The sequence below is a fragment of the Saccopteryx leptura genome, chromosome 2 (genome assembly GCF_036850995.1).
Source record: "Saccopteryx leptura isolate mSacLep1 chromosome 2, mSacLep1_pri_phased_curated, whole genome shotgun sequence".
Lineage (NCBI taxonomy): Eukaryota > Metazoa > Chordata > Mammalia > Chiroptera > Emballonuridae > Saccopteryx > Saccopteryx leptura.
In genome coordinates this window covers 224,125,104-224,144,698 of record NC_089504.1, presented here as the reverse complement: position 1 = coordinate 224,144,698, position 19,595 = coordinate 224,125,104, and the positions used below count along the sequence as shown (strand labels likewise).

Sequence of the window (19,595 nt, the reverse complement as noted above, 5' to 3'; positions counted from 1 at the left end):
TTGGGAAAACTGTATAACTTTATTAACCACTGTCACTCCAATAAATTTAATTTTAGAAAAGATATAAACATGGAAAAAATACAAAATAAGCTAAAAGGGGCTTCTCTGCCCTGGGCGCTAGACTGTTCTTTTCCTCGGTGAGGTCTAGTCTAGCTCTGCCCCTCACTGCCGCATCTTCTTGCTTTAAAATCACAGCAACAGCTAAAACATAGAGGGCATGTAGCCCCCTGCTGTGTGCCACGTCCTATGCTCAGTGCTTTCTATCCATCATCTCATTTAATTTTTATGATGACCCAGTGCAGTAGGAACTCGAATTCTCTCCACCTTACAGACGAAGGATCCAAACATCAGAAACCCCGAGTAACTGGCTCACCTGGTTCATCAGCCTCCAAAGCCACACTCTCAGCCTCAGGATACATCGCCTGCCAGTCCTGCCTCTACGTACCAGAGTGCATGCCTGCACACTGTTTGGGTTCTCCTCCCCTTTTCAAGGGGAAAATTCAGGACAGGACATTAAATAGCCCAGGCTGCTTTGGGAGCAAGGAGACTGGACACTGTTCCTTACTTCTACCAGCAGGTGGCATTATAACCCCAGTAGATTTCCCCTGGCGCCTTTGGAATGATTTGCTTAGGTTTCTGCGGAGGCACTTTCAGTCCAATTGGACCATCAAACCATTTTTTTCTGGTTGGGTTTGGCATGTCTTGTTCAGGGAAGGCCATATACCAGGACAAATGGTGTCATGAGAAGCCAGTATAGAGTCACAGAGATTCTTCTGTTTGTTGTGATGGCACCCAATTCATTAACTACTACAATTTGTAGACAATTTTAAATCCTGGCCGTCTTCTCTTGCGCCTTCCCACCCCAGTGGACCTCAAACCACACTGTTCAAAGCATCATTTCATTAAAAAATCCAATTGTTAAACAATGTTTTCTTGACACAGCTGCATCACAGAGCTGTGGCCAGTCCTGTGACCTTCAAGGGATTTTGCTGGCATGTAACATCTGTAGCCCCCACTCAGGATTAGAGTCCAATGCTGGCTCTTCCTCCATGTCACCCTGACCTCCTGACCCCTCTGTGCCTGGTAACGATGATGGAACACTAACACAATAGCAGCGCCCGAGAAGAACCAGGTGCATGGTTGGCACTCAGTAAATGGTGGCCCTTAGTAAGCCCTACTCAGCCCAGCTGCCAGGACCTCCACTGTGACAGAGAAGGATCTTTGGGTGACTAGAGTTCACTCAGCTCCTCTGACACCTTTGCAGATTCTGCCGGACTCGCTTCCATCTCCTCCGGGTAGCATCTTTCTTGTTGCCTGTTTCTATGCCAACAAGACGACAATGTTTTTTCTAAAGTCTTTGGACATTGTCCTAGCGAGGAGAATTTCAACAGCATTTGGCTCATGAGGAGAAGGAGGTCAGGGCAGGGGCAACTGCCTCGATCATACGAGCCTTCTCTTTGACCTGTGCCCACCACCCGGAGACGGCCACGTTCATCTCAGCTCTCTGGGACACTTGCCCTCTGCACAGGTTCCTCAAGGAATGCTGCTGTCCGCTGACCCTCCCTGGAGATGGTAGCTCATGGTACCCGGGCATTGCCCCGACTGGAGCCTGCGTCACGGGGCCTGAAGAGGGAACGTGTGCCCTTTGCCAGACGGCCAGCAGGCACACCCCCCTCGGGCAGCAAGGTGAGTTCCCACTGCCAGTCAGTATTTAACTTTCCACGTAAGATTAGATTAAACATTAGGGGTTCATAAGAGCCCGGGATTGCAGACTGCAGTTGGCAAGGGCTCGGTTGGCTGCAGGCTGAGGGTGCCCAGTAGGCTGAGGTTTACGCACAATACTTCGGAGCTCGCCAACCCAGCAAGAGGGTTCAAAGCCCAGCTTTGCAGCAAGGATTTCACGTGCTGCCCAGGTAAGTTTCCATTGCAAAGCCTTTATTTATTTTTATTTACTTCTTTGAGAAATTATGTAACGAAGCTATTTTTCTTTGCCAGAAAATGATAAAAGGAGTGATTTTTAAAAAATAATTCCTGACCTTTCTCTGTCTCCTCCTGTTTTTGGTAATGGTTTCCTCGTTTTGCCGGTGATTGCCTTTGGATGTACATTTTTGAATTTACTTTTTTAATGGGAGTCTCATGGTAAACATAGATAACATACCTTTTTCTATTCTTTATATAAAAAACGAAAGACTTTGTTGCCTTTTGTAGGCCCAGGCAATGCTAACCATCCCCCATCTCTTAAGAAAAGAGAACTTTGGCTTTGGGGATTGAGTGGGTATCACCTCTCTCATCGTGTAATTCAGTTCATTGTATATGGAATTACACATGTTTGGGACAGGCACTGCTGGAAACGGGGTCACTATGTATCCTGAAGATAGGGAACAACTTGTTGATCTATGTGAGCTTAAACCAGGGTCTTGGTCTCATTTCTTTTGCCATGTTGAGCTGACCAGCCACAGACAATGCAAGTGGGGAGGTATTAGAAGGTGTGGCTTCCGCTGAGACAGGCTGGATGCTGGGCACTCACCTGGGTGGCGGGTCTCTTGTCCTAGCTCTGTGGCCAGCATGTAAGCCTGGTGACCTTGGTTAGGTGATTAAGGTTCTGTGCACTCCAGTTCCACCTGCCATGTGAGCAGGCCAGCCTCCAACATCTCCAAGGGCATGCCCTGGTTTGTTTGTTTTGAGCAATAACTATTTATTGAAAATATCCAAAATTTGTAGGTTCCCCTTTATACTAGGTTGAACCATATGAAATTGCCAATGTTTGGCCATTTTAACCTATATAAATGGCAATTTTACATGGTTTAACAGAACATGGATGATGGTTGCTTTCACATTACTAAAGTAAATACCCACTATGGTGTCCTTCTTAGGAGAGAAATAAGGATGTCTCCCAAGTATGGCCAATGTCTCTCACTTACAGGGTAATTCTGGGTATCAGCAGTGTAAACCTACTTGAATGTTTTTGCATGTCCGTCAGTGAAATAGCTTTCACACGCTGTGATTTGGTGGTTTCTGGGGTTAGGGAACAGACAGCCAGTTAGGGTTCAAGAAGGAGGTTCACCTTGGACCTGACTTTTTCAGCCTGGCCAGGAGGCCTAATCCCCGGGGTCCTTCCCACTCTGTGATTAAGTCTTATCGAAAGGCACCTCCTGGTCTGCTCAGCAGGGGGCCTTTGTCCCTGTTGGGGGCCAAACAAACAACCGGCAGAGTTAGCTCTCAGGCCGGGGACTCTGCCAGGCCCGCATCTGAAACCAACCCAGCCGGCTCCCGTGGATTCGTGGATTCGGCACTGAAGGATTGTTGGATTCGTGGATTGTTGCAGAGATTCTTGGATGGCCGTTAGGGGGCCCAGGAGGCCCCCAAAACAGAATGGAGAACATTATGTGTGCCTATGTACACTTTTCAGGGAAAAAAATAAAATGAAATTATTACATTTTTCAAGAGACCTGAGAACCCTTCCCTTTCCCTGCCCCGTAAATATGTGAAAAATCACTGCTGGAGTTTCCATTTGCATCGCACAGTGCACGGGACAGGGAATCTGCTACGATCAGAGGGGAGTCGAGCAGTCCCCACCCTCCAGCAGCTTGGGCTCTCCTGCAGTTCTGGATCCAGTGATGGGCTCTCTCTAAGCTTCGGGTCCCTCCTTTGTCAAGTGGAGGGGATGGCCCCCTGTCGGAGAGTGGTCTCCAGGACCCTGTGGATGGGCACACTCTCAGTGAGAAATGAAAATGGACAGACCTGGCAGCCTGCAGAGGAAGCCCAGGAAAGGGAGTGCTTAGGCCAGCCTCCGAGGTTGGAGCCCTGCTTGCGGACGATGTGTTCCCCAGCTGGGGTTTCTGAGATGACAAGAGCGTAGTGCCATCTGTGTGAGTGGGTCAGAGGGCACTCGGCCCCTCCGTCCTGCAGCCACTGTGTTCCCTTCTCCTTGCACAGGGCAATTCAGGGAAGACCACTTAGAGGGCCCTGGCGGCCTCCTTGGTCTCTCACTATCTCCGCCCCACCCCCACACTAATGTAAAGTGCCCCGTCCTGTCCAGCGGCAAGATGAGGCTCCCCTTGAAGTCCCCTGTCCTGGATGACCTTGGGAAGAAGCCTCTCCTGTGTCTGGGGTTCTTTTAGTCCCCTGTAGGAACAGGGGACTAACAACAGAGCCCTAGCCTGGATTCTTCACAGGTCCTAAAAGCTAATGAGTTGCTTTGATGAAGATATTCACCAAACAGTGTTGGCAGTGAGCATGGCCATCCTGTTGTCCTTTCTGTAGAGCACGGGTGCCTTTACTTCCTCCTCTCAAAGGAGCTCCTCCATTGACAGAACCCAAGTTGGAAGGCATATCTGGGCGGCCCAGTGATCACAGGAGCTCTGGCCACTCAGGAGTCCGCAAAACCACCGCTTCTCTGGGGGGACCAGGTGCAAGACCGGCCACTCGTGGCCCAGTGCACGCTGTGATTGCTTCAAAGATGCACTGTCCAATATGCAAAAATGGACATAGAGAGATTCCAACCTTGGCAGCACCTCAGAAAGAACACACAAGGCACTGAATCCCCTGCCCGGCAGAGGTTTGCTTCTCCCTCTCCGTCCCCCTGGTCCAGGTGCTCAGGATTCCCCACTCTTCACACCCCTCCCAGGGGCTCCTCTGCGCTCCCCCACCCCACCCCAGCCCTGGGTTTGTAAACTTACCTCAGGTTCCTTTTCAGTTCTATGTTCTACCCATCCTTTTTAACCTTAAATTATTTTATTTCAATATGCTCATGGACAATGTCTTAACAAAAAGTTTTATATAAACTTTTTTAAAATTGATTTGAGAGAGAGAGAGCAAGAGGAAGTGGGGGAAAGAGTGAGGTGGGTGGACTTCTTATTCCCCTTATTATGCATCATTGGTTGATTCTTGTATGTGCTCCGACTGGGGATGGAACCCACAACCTTGGTGTATCGGGACGATGCTTAAGCAACTGAGATACAGTGCTAGGGCTTTGCTCTACCCATTTTTCAATTTGGCTTCACAAAAAGAAACAGAATTCTCTGCAGAGGTGCAGCAGGGGGAATATACAAGCTGCCAAAATGACGGTTTTCGTTATTGGATGAAGTTGTGGGGGAGGGCTAGAAGAAACCGAGGGAGGTGACCTGTTCCTGCCCTCTCTCCTCTATGAGACAAACCTGACTTAGCACAGAGGGCAGGGGCCATTGTCTTCTGAGCGATTAAACTAACGTGAACTCCCCCCAAATGAGTATAGGTCTTGTCTCTTCAAGGGTTAAGGGGTCAGTGGTGAAGTCTTGAGTCGAATGAAAACCAGCCTAGCTATACTTTTTCACAGTGAACTATTATTTTAAGGAAAAAGCACATCTCTGCTGTATTGCTAAGGAAGTGTGCTTGGTGTGTACTTTAGGGCAATCTTATCTATTTGTTAAGTTTCCTTTCAAACCACTAGACTTTGTGTGGTGGGAGGGAGAAGGATCTGAGAGCTCTTTGAATAACAGAACTTAAAACATTAGGTTGAGAAACATAGTATCTTAGTTACATTAATTCTCAATGAGGGAAATGTTGGGAAGGCGTGTTCTATAGGGGGAAGTCCAGGAAGTTTATCTGAGCCCCTCCCTGGGGGCAGGGGGGAGATCTGAAACACTCCTTTCCACCTGAGGGAAGGACAGATACACGTTAGAGAGAGGAGACACTGCTCTCAGAGGGCATAGTCAAACCCACTGTTCGGTTGTTTGGGCTTTTATCAACTTGGAGGATCTGCAGGTCCCTGCTCATCACAGGGTCCTTCCTGCCTCCATTCCTCCAGCTCTGTTCACACCTGCTTGCCACATCCACGAGCCATGTTCGGCTCTGGCTCTGTTCTCGGCGCTCCCGATCACGTTGTTCCTATCTGTTGCAACTACTCTCTGCACCTTGTACTGTCGTTTGCACGCACCTCTGCTGCTACACTGAGCTTCCACACAGAATCCTCATGCTCATCATCTCCGCATTGCCCACGTCACAGTGCCTGGCACGTTAACTCAGTCATCAAACATCCATCGTGTGCTACTGTGTATCAGGCTCCATGCTGGGCATTCGCTAGACCAACAGTGATGTGAGCCCTGCCCTCTTGGAGATGACAGTTGAGTGGGAAAGAGGAGACCATAAACCAATAATCTCACACACACACACCAGCGATATATACTCATAATTACCACATGTTACAAAGAGTGCTTGGAACAGAAATGATGAGATACGGATAGAGAAAAGTGGTGATGGTGGGGAACGATGGAGAGCAGGGCAGGGGTTTCTGTAGGGACAACTGAGCTGGGACTGAAAGGTGGGGGCAGGGGAAAGAGGAGGACACACGTATTATAGGCTGAGGGACCAGAACATGCCTACTTCATGCAGCAGGAGAACGTTTACTGACTTGGAGGGTAGAAACGCCCGTGTGACCAGACAGATGGTCAGGAAGGTGGAGTGTCCAGTGAGGTGGGCAGGGGCCAGTGCCAGCCGGGCCAGGTAAGCCCAAAGGAATTAGGATTTTATCTGAGATTATTTTAAAAATCAAGGCAATGAGATGGTTTCATTTTCCTTTTGAAATTTCAAGACCCACATGGAGTGCTGTGCAGGGCAGAGAGGGGGCAGGAGTGACCCCAAGGAGATGGTCTGAGAGGCACTGCATTGCATTGCGGGTGACACGGCGTCATCTGGTGAGCGGCACACAGAGGCTGGGCAGTGACAGTGAGGGCACAGAGGAGAGCTGGTGGGAGAGACATGAACCATCTCTCAGGTGCTTCTCTGTATCACTCACCTAAAATGCTTCTTTCAAATGTGGATGCCCACAGCCATCTCTTTGGTATACTCGGAAAAAGCACTGCCTAGACATAGGATATGACACAAATTCTGAAGGCCATCAATTTCCCTTTGAAAACTTCAACCCTACTAATTCCCTAAAAGCACAGAACATACATGAGCCATCACTTTAGTCAACAGACGTCTGTTGAATGCCTGTTATGAACAAGGTATTATACTAACTACTGTGAGGTTACTCATCTCTTTTAAAACAAAGTAATGCAAGAATACTGATGAAAATGTGAAACATGAGAAAAGTACAAAAATTAAAAAATTTTAAGTATACCACCACTAATATTTTGAACGATTTATTTGCCATCTTTTCACCATTTTCACATGCGTGTGTGTGTGTGTGTGTGTGTGTATACAGTTTATACATATATATAAATTGGGGTCATACTATGTGTTGGGGGAAAGCCCTAAACGTCTATATTCAGGTTCGATTCCAAAGAACTGGCACGTAGCCTTATCCAAACTCATAAGCGCTTTAACTGGATTCACTTCCTTGCGTGAGCACAGCAGCTGCTCCCGTGGTGGCAGGCAGGATGAAATCCACACCCATCCCAGAACAGGGTCCCCTTTTCATAGGGTGTTAATAGCACAACCACATGATGGGTGGCCACATACACCACTAGAAAGAACAATCCTAAGTTAAAAGACAACATCCGGCAGTGGCTACACTCTATACATTCATTAACCCTCCTCCTGAGACACAATGTTTTTCTTTGAGGGCAGCATCCCAGCTTCCAGCTTACTGAGCAGTCAGCCCAGCATGAGGCTACAGAGTCAGAGGGAGAAATTACAGAGAGCACACCACTTCCCAGAAGCCTCTGCTGTGGGAGCCATAGTGCATCTCTATAGTGAGTTCCTCCCTACATTATATATAGTTTTATTCTTCCATTAAACTTTTGTCAGATATCATGCACGCAAGAAATGCATATGAAAAGTTTAAAGAAAAACAAAATAAGCACTCAGCTGTTCACCAGCCAGGTTAAGAAGTAATCACGTGACTTTCCCCTCACACACCCCCTCCCTCCATCCCTCAGTGTAGCCAAATGTGGAAAGGGCCACTTCTAAAAAAAACATGTTCATGTACTTTTACTCTTTACTCTGCAGCAGGAAGGAGATATGCCTCCTTTATCCAATTTGACACAGACCCTGGAAGATGCCTTCAGAAAGATTTTCATCACATACATGGACAACTGGCGCAGGAACACAACGGCAGAGCAAGACGCCCTGCAAGCCAAGGTTGACGCCGAGAACTTCTACTACGTCATCCTGTACCTTATGGTGATGATTGGCATGTTCTCCTTCATCGTCGTGGCCATCCTGGTGAGCACGGTGAAGTCCAAGAGGCAAGAGCACTCCCAGGACCCCTATCACCAGTACATTGTGGACGACTGGAGGGAGAAGTACAAGAGTCAGATTCTAAACCTAGAGGACCCCAGGGCCACCATCCACGAGAACCTTGGCGCGGCGGGGTTCAAGATGTCTCCCTGACAAGCGGGAAGGGCAGGAAGCTGACCTCTGGTGTCCAGATAGGAAGGCACGCCTGCACCGTGGAGCAGATCCAAACTGTCCGCTGCTCAGAAGACACTACGTCCCTTGCTCTTCGCTGAGACTTTCACAGAGACCATGTGGTTGGTCAACTAAGACAGGTGGTGTTTGCATCTTAGCGCCTGATGCTTGCGCATTGGAACAGAATTCTCTGCTGAAGACTTCTTTTACTTTCTGTGCAGTGGAGATGTCACTTTAATCAGTGTCAACGGTGGACCTAGAGCCCGGCTGGACATGAAGTGTCTGGGCAGGGGCAGTGAGAAAAGGAAGGGGAGGTTTATAGGCACTGAATATTCTTTCTCATGAAACGTTATTTTGTATGTGGCTAATTCAATTTGTAGATAGGGTATATAAGCCAGAGGTTCAAAATCTAGCGCTTGCTCACTGGACTGACATAGGAGCACTTGTTAAGTCATAAATGTAGAGTTTTAAGTGAAAACAAACAGATTCATAGGAATTATGTGTACTGTTTTCCTGGCATTTAACTTATTTGGAAGTCTGAAGACAGAACAAACATTTCACAGGGCGACAAGTCCACACCAGACAAGTAGAATCTTGAAGAACCACCCAGTACAAACATATTTTTAAGGAACATTTAAAGTTTTACAGAACACTAACTTTTAAAAATCCTTGTTACTATGGGAGAAAGTTATAAAAGGTATGACACTGCTTTATAAACAACCTTTTCTTTTCATTCACTTTTATTTTCTTCTCTTTACAATTACTTACCTTTATTCACGTTTGAAAAGACAAAAAGTACAGGAGTGTCTGAATGGCCGATGTCTGTGGAAAAGTTAGACAGCAGCTGCTTAATATTTGGTACCATGGTGTTCACGAGCTCACAGAAGGCGAGGTCTGGAAGGCACTCAGAGATCCTTGTATTCTTGTCAGACAGTTTCATTGATAGATGACGCATCTGCAGTCCACAGATTAGGTGGCTTCATTCACTAATAAGCAACATTTAACCTCTGTCTACTTGGGTCACTGGCCTAGACCTCAGCAGTGTAGAGGTGACTGGGACTCCCTGAGCTGGAGGAACCCACTCAGCAAGGAGTAAGTCAGAAACTTAAACATCACGACAACATGATGTGACAAGGTCACAACAGAGATGGACACAAAGTGGGCAGAGAAGGAGCAGGGACAGGAGGGCAGGCCTAACTCAGGTCACAGGCTACTCTCTCAGGGGCTCAGAGCAGGCACTCAGTGGCCAGACAGGCGCATGAGGCCTCTCTTACCCTTCCCCCCTCCCCATCTCCCCATCTACTCAGCACAGGGGAGCAATGGGTGCAGCAAGCACCTCAAGGCTCAGGGCCCTAAGACAAAATTCAAAAAGGGAGCCCTTCTTCAAGGCATGCTTGCTTGTAGGATGGATTGCATCGACTACAGGGTTTATCTGAAGTGAGATGCGTACCAGGTATCTACGTCCTAATAACAAGCATGCAATCATGCTACTGAGGCAGGACAGTGAGCATAGGGAACAGAGGCCCCGGGCTCTACCCCTCCCCTCTCCTTCCACATTCAAACACTGCGGCTGTGACTTCTGACTAGACACCTGTCCCCCGCTGCTCCCCTCCCAACTTTCTGGGGTAAGAAACAGTTGAGACCAATGAAAACCAGCCTCAGTCAGAGCTGGCAGCCATGGTGACCTATGTAGCAGTTTTAAAGTTGCTCTCCCCCCTCCATATCACCCCACCACCATCCAGAGAGGAGGGACTGTGATGAACTGTGCTGACGACTAACCTGGGCACAGCATCAAAGAAAACGAACCGGCCCTGGCCGGTTGGCTCAGTGGTAGAGTGTCGGCCTGGCGTGCAGAGGTCCCGGGTTCGATTCCCGGCCAGGGCACACAGGAGAAGCGCCCATCTGCTTCTCCACCCCTCCCCCTCTCCTTCCTCTCTCTCTCTCTTCCCCGCCCACAGTGAGGCTCCATTGGAGCAAAGATGGCCCGGGCGCTGGGGATGGCTCCTTGGCCTCTGCCCCAGGCGCTGGAGTGGCTCTGGTCGCAACAGAGCATCGCCCCCTGGTGGGCAGAGCATCGCCCCCTGGTGGGCGTGTCGGGTGGATCCCGGTTGGACGCATGCAGGAGTCTGTCGGACTGTCTCTCCCCGTTTCCAGCTTCAGAAAAATACCAAAAAAAAAGAAAATGAACCACCCTCCTCCCTCCCCTTGCCTACCATGAATAAAAATCTCCTCCCAGACCCGTCACTCTCTGAGTCTGCCGCACTCTCCTCCCCCTTCAGTGTGTACTATCACTTTACTAAACCCGCTATGCTTTACGAAATCTCTGTTTCGCCCTTGAATTTTTTCCTGCGTGGTGATGAGCACCTGGACACTGTCGCTGGGTTGAAGCCTCCCTGGGGGCCCTCTGGCATCAGCTCTGGTGAGCCAACCACACCTTCCTCTCACAGCGGTGCCTGGGAGACATGCAACGAGGGGAGCAGTAGGCAGCGGCAGCTGTCCCAGGCTAACCCCTGATCCTGTCTCCAGAAACCCGTGTCTTGTTCTCGCTCTTCTCTGACTGTATGTCTCCCCCTGGGCCTCTCTCAAGCCCCCTTCCCTCACCTTTGCCCTGAGGAGACGTGGACCTGAACTTCAGAGGAGTGAGTTGTCTGCCCACTTGAAACCACTGGTGAGTCAGTCCATGTGGACATGCTTTGTTTTATCTCTGCCTTTTACAAACACAAATCTTTTTGGAATTGTCTGTTCTTTTGGGGACTGGACACCCTTGATCTAGTCCAGCGATTTTCAACTGGTGTGCCATGGCACACCCATGTGCCGCAAGAGTTGTTCAAACATGCACATTGACTATTTAAGGCCAGGTATTGCATGTTTGAACAATCTTGTGGCACATGGGTGTGCCGCAGCACATGGATTGAAAATCGCTGTGTTGGACCACCATGTAGCCTGAAGGCTGAACAGGTCCATTCAATGTCCATTTGTTATCTCAAGGACACATTCCAGGACCCCTCCATTATAATTTACATGGCTCCCTCACTACTCTGAGACACGTGTCCTTGTTCTTACCTTGTTTCCTGCCACTACGTGAATATCCCTCACCTTCCTTTTGGGGAGCAAATGAGATTGAGTAGAACCTGGTCTGAATGTAAGCTGTCACTCTTACAGTAAATTATTTTATTCTGTGGTCACTGGGGAGTCTCTCCAGACTGATCCTTAACTGCCTGAGTTCCTGGACTATCTTTTCTTTCCTTACTGACCATGGTGGCAACCTCCATGATTGGGCTTGTAACTGGAGCGAAGCCTCCGCATGGGGCACCCACCTTGGCATCCCAGATTTAATAATTGGCCATAACCTCTATCAGCCCCAAAGGAAGACAGGGCAAAGTTCAGGTTAACATGGACCAAACCCCTCCAGAGCCCTCCTTCCTCACTCCTCTCCCTATGCCAGACAGGTCAACAAATCCTCACCAGGTGGGGAGCCTTGGGCCCAAGGTAGGATTTAGGATCACACTGGTCACTCCCAGGAATGCCCAGGACAAGCTGGCCAGACTTAGTGGTATGGGGGATGCCCTTCCTCATAGGTTTGGACCCTTAGTGCACCCTCAAAGTCCCCTGCCTGAGTGGAATAAGTCCATCATCAAAGCAGCTGGTCACTGCTGTGACTGTTGGTAAGTCTGTCCTCAGGACAGGGTCTCACTGGTGCACACCCTCTTCATTCCCCAGGCATTACAGGAAACTCTGTGTCCAATCTTGAGGAATCACCATTAGGCTACAACTTAACCAACTGAAAGGACTTCAAGTTAGGTTGTTTAAAACAAACAAAAGCCCCCTCATTCTCCTGTATGATAATGCTTGGCCACTATACAAATTGGGGAATGGGGAACCTGGCCTGAGGGTGAGACACTAAATTACAATACTATTCTGCAATTAGACTGTTTCTGTAATTGACACCCCCCCCCAAAGAAAAGGACAGAAATTCCCTATGTCCAATCTTTATGGAATTATATCAGGATCCAGAAAAAAAGGTCTTCCTGCAAAATTTATTATGCTCATTCTACCCCCACCAGTTCCCTTCGGTAAAACCTAGACATCTTAGATCAGTGTTTGTCCATGGACTGGTGCTGTTCCACCAGAAATTTTGTGCCAATCTGTGATAGAATTAACCACCTAGAAGTTCTATGAAGACTACTCTGTAATCATTAGGTCTGTAATCTTCAAAAAGCACCTGGATGGTTGACTATTTTGCAGACTGGCATGACACTTCTGGTGAACCAGTGCCAGTCCACAGACCAGCAGTTGAAGAACACTGTTCTAGCCTTGGCCAGTTGGCTCAGTGGTAGAGCATCGGCCCAGTGTGTGGATGTCCCAGGTTTGATTCCTAGTCATGGCACATAGGATAAGTGACCATCTGCTTCTCCACCCCTCCCTCTCCTCTCTCTCTCTCTCTCTCTCTCTCTTCCCACAGCCATGGCTTGATTGGTTCAAAAGCATTGGCCCCGGGCACTGAGGATGGCTCTGTGGAACCTCCGCCTCAGGTCTAAAAATACCTCAGTTGTGAGCATAGGCGGATGGATCCCTGTTGGGGTGCATTTGGGAGTCTGTCTATCTCTCCTCCTCTCACCTGGAAAAGAGGGGAAAAAAGAAAGAAAACACTGTCCTAGACAACCCTTTCCCTCTTGGGACCACCCCCATCACACCCAATAAAAGGAGAGAAGGACAGAGAACAGGACCCTCTCAGGGCTCCCTGAATACTTCCTCCTCAACACCTTCTATGACACTTCTGGCTTTGCCTCCTCTTATACACCTCTACACCCTCCACCTCTCGTGGAAATTGTGAAACCCAGCCCCGCAGGACACACCAGGAGGGCACGTCGTACCATCCAGACCCCACCAAACTGTGATCTCTCAGCGAGGTCACAAATGGAAAAACGAGAACCACAATGGGTCGCGTCCCATTAGCTCTGACTGACCTCGCCCAAGGTAAAACCAAGATGGGTCGATCCTCAGAGGACCCAGGTTGGTTTACAGATGAGTTTTAAGCTCTGACATCTTTGACCTGGCTTAGAGAGCCATTCATATTGGCCTATCCACCTGCTGTACTCCTAAGAAAAAACGCAGGATCTGGTTAGCGGCTCAGGCATAGGCTGAGGGAATGGTGGCAGCCCAACTGGACCGACACCCAGTGAGGGCGACTGCAGCTCCCCAAGGTCCAGCCTGGAACTCCCAGGTGGGACAGGCAGCCCTTGCGAGGAAAGACCACACACTGTATGACAGATTGCCGCATAAGCAACATGAAAAGTGTATCATCCAGCTTGTCACCTATAAAAACATAAAAGAGGTAATACACACACACACACACAAAAATAAAAAAATCCTACTCTATTTTAGGGCAGACTGATTGAGGCCATTAGCAAGTACACCAATATAGACCCCTGTGCCCTTGAAGGACAAGCATTATTAGGTCAACATTTTATTAGCCAATCCAGCCCAGATTATCAGGCAAAAGTGACAAAAACTTAAATTTGGCCCTTGGACCCCAAGGACTCGGTTACTGGATTTGGCCTTCAGAGTCTTCAATTATCTAGAGCAGGGGTAGTCAACCTTTTTATACCTACCGCCCACTTTTGTATCTCTGTTAGTAGTAAAATTTTCTAACCACCCACCGGTTTCACGGTAATGGTGATTCATAAACTAGGGAAGTAACTTTACTTTATAAAATTTATAAAGCAGAGTTACAGCCAGTTAAAGCATATAATAATAATTACTTACCAAGTACTTTATGTCGGATTTTCGCTAAGTTTGGCAGAATAAATCTTTATAAAACAACTTACTATAGTTCAATTTATCTTTTTATTTATACTTTGGTTGCTCTGCTACCACCTATCATGAAAGCTGGAACGCCCACTAGTGGGCAGTAGGGACCAGGTTGACTACCACTGCTCTAGACCAAAACGAAAGGGATGAAAGGACCTAGCATGAGCCCAGACAGGTCAACTGCTGGCTCAAAGAGTAGCTGTCGCCATCGCTGGCACCCTGCAGCCTCCAGGTCACCCAAGGGAAATGCCGGGAACCCCTCAGGGGACTTGCTTTGCGTGTGGTGAGCCAGTACACTAGAATAGGGTCTCCAAAACCTGAGACCTTGGTGTCCTCTCCCCAGGAAAGAGCCACCTGGGTCTCGCCCTCTTTGCAACTAGCCAGATCATTAGGAGAGGGACTGTCCTCGGCTCTAAGAGAGAAAGGGATTCCTGAACCCATGACGGCCCTAAGCGAGAAAGACAGAAGGGGCCCAGGGTTCCTGGTGGCTCCACATGAAAAACATCTCGTGACTACCAAAAAGGCTGGGTGACTCATGATGTAGCAGGTAATGTTGATTTTTTTAAAAACTGACACAAAAGCCACCTACTTGGTCTTAACGGAACACATGGGGCCCTTAACAGCTACGGTTTTCACCTTCACTGGGTGTAGACAGACAGCTTTCCCCCGCAAAAAAAAATTTTTTACTTCATTCCTTAGCTGCTGCCTCCAAGATTGTTTACTTTCTCCCTAGGATTACATAGCTCATGGAGACCTCAATCTTCAGAAAAAATAAAAGAAGGCTAATCATCACTTAAAGAAAATCTTTGCAAAATTATGCCAAGAGACCCAGAATACATGGCTCCATCCCTTCCCCATAGTCCTCTTAAGGTACAGGGGCTCCCACATCAAACTCAGCCAGGTCCTTTCACGATGTTATACGAAAGACCCTGCTAAACCTCTGACACATACTTTTACCCAGAATTCCAGGAGCAACTCAAATATATTTCCAACCTGGGACAGGCACGACGGGCCCTCCAAAATGTGGCAACCAAGTCCTTCCACCCGATCAATCAAGCATATCCCACAGGGGACTGGGTTCTTCTCAAGACATAAAAAGAGGGCTTCCCAGAGGACTAGTTAACACCAAAATAGAAACGACCATACCAAGCCTGCTAGCCACTGACATGCAGTCAAATTACATGGCATACCACCCTGGATCCATCCATTGAGAGCAGCGATTTTCAACCTGTGTGCCGCAAGAGTTTTTAAAACACGCACTATACCTCACATATTGCATGTTTTAAAAACCCGCAGCACACGGTGGGAAATCGCTGCTCTCAGTGGATGGATCCAGGGTGGTAGGCAGTGCAATCTCACTGCCATGGGAGCAGCAGGCAGGGCTTGGTATGGCACACTGGTTGAAAACTGCTGATCTTGAAAAAAAAAATCCTAAGTCTTTGCAGAAAACAAAAGGAGAACAACTACACATGTGGGCCCCTAGGGTCTTAAAGTTACTCTTTAAAAGACAACCCAGAAAAAAACCAAAACTCAACAGATAAGACAAATTTTAAAAAGACATTTAAAGTAATTCTGTGCTCAGGCAGAATGCTTCGTACCTTTACCCAGGAAAACCCTCTGCTGCCTCCATCTGGAACGCTGTTAGCTCAGTCGTCCCCTCTGTGACCTGATTTTTACCATTACTTGACCCTATAATGTTGAGGACCGCAAGCCGACAAGAGTCCTTGCGGTTTAGATTTTGGGGGGACAGGAGTCTTATGAAGCCCCTTAGGGGCACTGGAGCCTTTAAGGGCGTATGCCAAGAGCTGGTATTTTGCCTGCTCTCTTTGGGCTCTGCCTGCCTTCTGTTCCTCTCGGTCATTATAGACCTTAAAAGCCATGCTCAGGAGATCTCCTCTGCCTTTTTAAAACTGTTTCTGAATATCTAGGGCTGATTGGAAAGAGACAGAAGGACAGCAGAATTTGCAGGAGGAGGAAGTTAAGAGGATTTGATAGGTGGAACAGAGAGAAGGCTGAGAGCAGAGTAAAATAAGCTTTATACAATTGCTCTTGTGCAGTGAATCTCTCCTGCTATTTTGCTACTGCTTGTCTTTGGCCCATGCCTTTTTAATCTCTTCGTTAAGTTTGTATCTTCCAGGTTACAACAGTTTCACGTAAAAAAGATGCTTCAAGAGTGTCATGCATCAACATCCTGGGGACATAGGGCTCCAGCCCTTAGCTCAGGCAGAGAGAGATTTTTGATCCCAGGCTAGGCAGGGTCTACACGCAATCTCAGCCTGAAGCAATTACAGAAGACTGACCTTCGGTCCTTCATCTCCCCATAGGATGATGGGATCAAAGTCTCTCAGGGGGCATTTTTGAGGCAGGCAGGGCAGTTAGCATAGGGAACAGAGGCCCTGGGCTCTACCCCTCCCCTCTCCTTCCACATTCAAACACTGCAGATGTGACTTGTGGCTAGACACCTGTCCCCTGCTGCTCCCCTTCCAATTTCAGTTGAGACAAAAACCGGCTTCAGCCAGAGTTGGCAGCCATGGTGACCTATGTCGCAGTTTCGAAGCTGCTCTCCTTCCTCCAGATCACCCCACCACCATCTGGAGAGGAGGGACTGAGACGAACTGCACCGACAACCACCCTGCTAATACAAATCTCCACACAGACCCAACCGGTGCAACTCACTCTCTGAGTCTGCCCACACTCTCCTCCCCCTTGAGTGTGTACAATCACTTTAATAAACCAGCTATGCTTTGCTAAATCTCTGTCTCACTCTTGAATATCTTCCTGTGTGGTGACAAGAACTTGGACACTGTCGCTGAGTTGTGGCCGCACTTGGCTGCCACAGGGGCCCTCCGGCATCACTACCAGAAGCATTAAATACAGTGTTAGAAGAAGATATTCCTATTTTAAGGCAACAGTGGCTCCCTTCCTCAGATCAGAAACCCAGAAATGCTGTTGCACACAGAACATCCACCCTAACGTGCCCAAGGCAGTGACTCAGGCTACAAAAAATCTGGGCCTTGGGGCTGAATCCAGAAGGGGATGCAAGGTTTCCTCCAGGTGGCAAAGGTCAGGCTCCTCTGAGCCCTCTTGTCACACTAAGAGACTTGACCAAACACTAGCATAGTGTCTAGCAGCTCAAGGCTGCATCCCTAAGATGACCCCAGCCCTCTTTTTAAAATTTTTTTATTTATCTTAGTGAAGAGAGGAGAAAGAGAGAGAGAGAGAGAGAGAGAGAGAGAGAAGTGGGGAGGAGAAGGAAGCATCAATTCTCATATGTGCCCCTGGGGTTTCAAACCAGGGACCTCAGTATCCCACGGTGACCACTACGCCACCACAGACCAGGCTCCAGCCGGCTTTCAAGTAGTGCCTCCCTGAGAAAGTTCCACCTGCCAGGTTGTTCCAGTACAAACCTGATAGGAAAATCAGCCCCCAGATCCCCTTTTAACACAGTTACTTTAGAAACCTTGCGATTATATTCCTTTGTCTCTACTTTTGGGATGTAAATTTTTTACCACCCAGAACTGTCCGGTTTTTGAAATGGCAAAGTTCAAGGAGGTGAACTCTACCTGCCTGGTGGGTTACCTTGCTCTGCTTGCAACACTGCCTTAGGTCATAAAGATAGAAGCTGGTTCTCCTCCAGATAATTGCCTGTTAATAAGTCCAGATTAGACTGACCAATGCCGTGCTTTTTGTAAATTGCTGCTGTCTTAATTCTGCTCAAGTGTCCCCATTCCCTCATTCTCCCTTTAAAATGCCATGCACGTTACTTCTGCCTCAATTGAAGTTGAATTTAGTTCATGCTGGACCTTTCTGCCTATGGCAATACTGACTACATCAAGTTGATCCTTAACACCTTAACTAGATCACCAGTTTTGTTTATCTTTGATGCATGAAACAAACGGGGGGGGGGGCAGGGGGGTAGGGGAGATCTAAGTTTTTCTTAATTAAGTACATTTTGTCATCACTGAAAGTATATAATACCGACATGGATGGCTATCACCCACCTTTACTTTGGTGGAACGGGAGAAATGAGGGATCTTTACAAGAATTCTGGATATGCAGCTGCGGAAACCGTCCGCCCCGGTTCGCCACTCGTTTCAGTCCTAACCAAATCCAAGCTTGGCACTTTCGACCCCAAACGAAAAATGTCAGTTCAAACGTGTTTTTCGTTCCCACCCGCGTTTGCTTTCAGAGCGCCCTCTGCTTGGTCCGCTGGCTCCGGAAGACCTGCATCCGACTCAGTGCTGAGAGCTCAGGAGCGATTTGGGAACAAAGCGTGACTGCTAGGTCCAGACCTCCGGGTCCGGTGTAAGCTCTGGACACGCTGGCGTTTAGTCTTGGACAGGTTCCCTTAACGTCCTTGTGTTTATCTACATTTGCCTCATCTGTGAAATGGTCATAATTACATTCCGTCCTTTGCAGGCTTGGTGAGACTTCCATTAGACCTGAGCCTCAAAGTGCTTAGAACGTAGCGATTTGTTCCTTTCTCCAGGAAAACTTGGCTGGACAGAACCATTTCCCTGCCCCGAGGGCTGTCCTTCCCTAACACCTACACTTCTGCACCACGCAGTCACAGGGGTCAGGTTGAGCCACTGCGTCTCCACGACTCCTTGCACCGAACAGTCCTCTCCCCGGGCGTCAGTCTCAACCCGCCGAGGGGTGAGCAGCGCTCAGACCGGCACTCCGTCACCTTGGGGCTCCCGTGGTCCGGGGCTGAGTGTGCTCCAGCTCTGCACGCGTGAACCTGGGAACCCAGCGCCGGGGCACCCACGCGGTCCTAAAGGACTGCGCGCATTTTGTCAGAGAAGATGAAAACTAAATTTGGAAACGTCGGGGGATCCCAGGATCCTCCGCGGCACATTGTAGCGAACAGCATCCAGGGAATGCAGGGCAGCTGAGCGCGGAGGGACCCGGAGACGCTCGCTCCTCTGTCCTTCTTCCGCTCAGGTAAGCTCAGAACTGGGGCAGGAGCCGGACCTCCCTCGCCCCCCGCCCCCTGCGCCCAGTAGGTGGTCCAGGCCCACTGCGCCGGCGCGCGGAGCGGGGCATTTCGGAACGTGGAGTTTCCCCGACGCATTATGGGAGTCCTGGTTTGCACACCCGCGGGGCGGAGCAACCTCCGCGGCTTGGATCTGTAAGTGTGTGAAGTCTGAATTAGCGGGATCCTGACCCGAATCTCGGGGCTTTTTAGGGCGCTGGGGTGTCCGGAGGCCGGCCCCGCGTTCACGCTCCCTCCAGGGTGCCCGCCAGTCGGCCCGTGGCCGCGGGGCGCCGGCTCCCCGAGTGGGGAGCGGAGGGTGACGGCCGCCACGGCCCCCATCTGCGTGCCTACCTGGCTAGGTCGTCCAGGGGCCGGGTGCGGCGTGGCACGCGGCCCGGGAGGGGCCCGGAGTTGGTGCTGCCAGGGGCTGCTGGTCTCCGAGGAGTTTGGGGGACGAGAGAATGTTCTGGACGCC

At 49.1% G+C, this 19,595-nt stretch overlaps 2 protein-coding genes and 1 long non-coding RNA gene across 5 annotated transcripts in view; 2 read left to right on the top strand and 1 right to left on the bottom strand.

Moving 5' to 3' along the window:
- The first annotated feature begins 1,801 nt into the window (after window positions 1-1,801).
- Window positions 1,802-8,323, top strand: KCNE2 (potassium voltage-gated channel subfamily E regulatory subunit 2). The gene is made up of 2 exons (XM_066370271.1): window positions 1,802-1,913; window positions 7,930-8,323. Exon 2 carries the CDS (start codon window positions 7,942-7,944, stop codon window positions 8,311-8,313), a length of 372 nt encoding a protein of 123 aa, XP_066226368.1. The 5' UTR covers window positions 1,802-1,913; window positions 7,930-7,941; the 3' UTR covers window positions 8,314-8,323.
- On the bottom strand, window positions 8,131-19,083 carry LOC136395451 (uncharacterized). Its single transcript, XR_010749336.1, has 4 exons — window positions 18,144-19,083; window positions 9,100-9,286; window positions 8,339-8,613; window positions 8,131-8,213 (listed from the first exon to the last, which is right to left on the bottom strand). It is a non-coding gene; the product is annotated as an uncharacterized lncRNA (long non-coding RNA).
- A 118-nt stretch (window positions 19,084-19,201) lies between these two features.
- SMIM11 (small integral membrane protein 11) overlaps window positions 19,202-19,595 on the top strand; it is a 26,811-nt gene continuing 26,417 nt past the window's right edge. For 2 of the 3 annotated variants that reach the window (XR_010749335.1, XR_010749334.1), the window contains exon 1: window positions 19,202-19,273. The gene's annotated coding sequence lies outside the window, so the exon portion shown is untranslated. The remainder of the gene's footprint in view (window positions 19,274-19,595) is intronic. The other variant, XM_066370272.1, reaches the window with a different exon arrangement.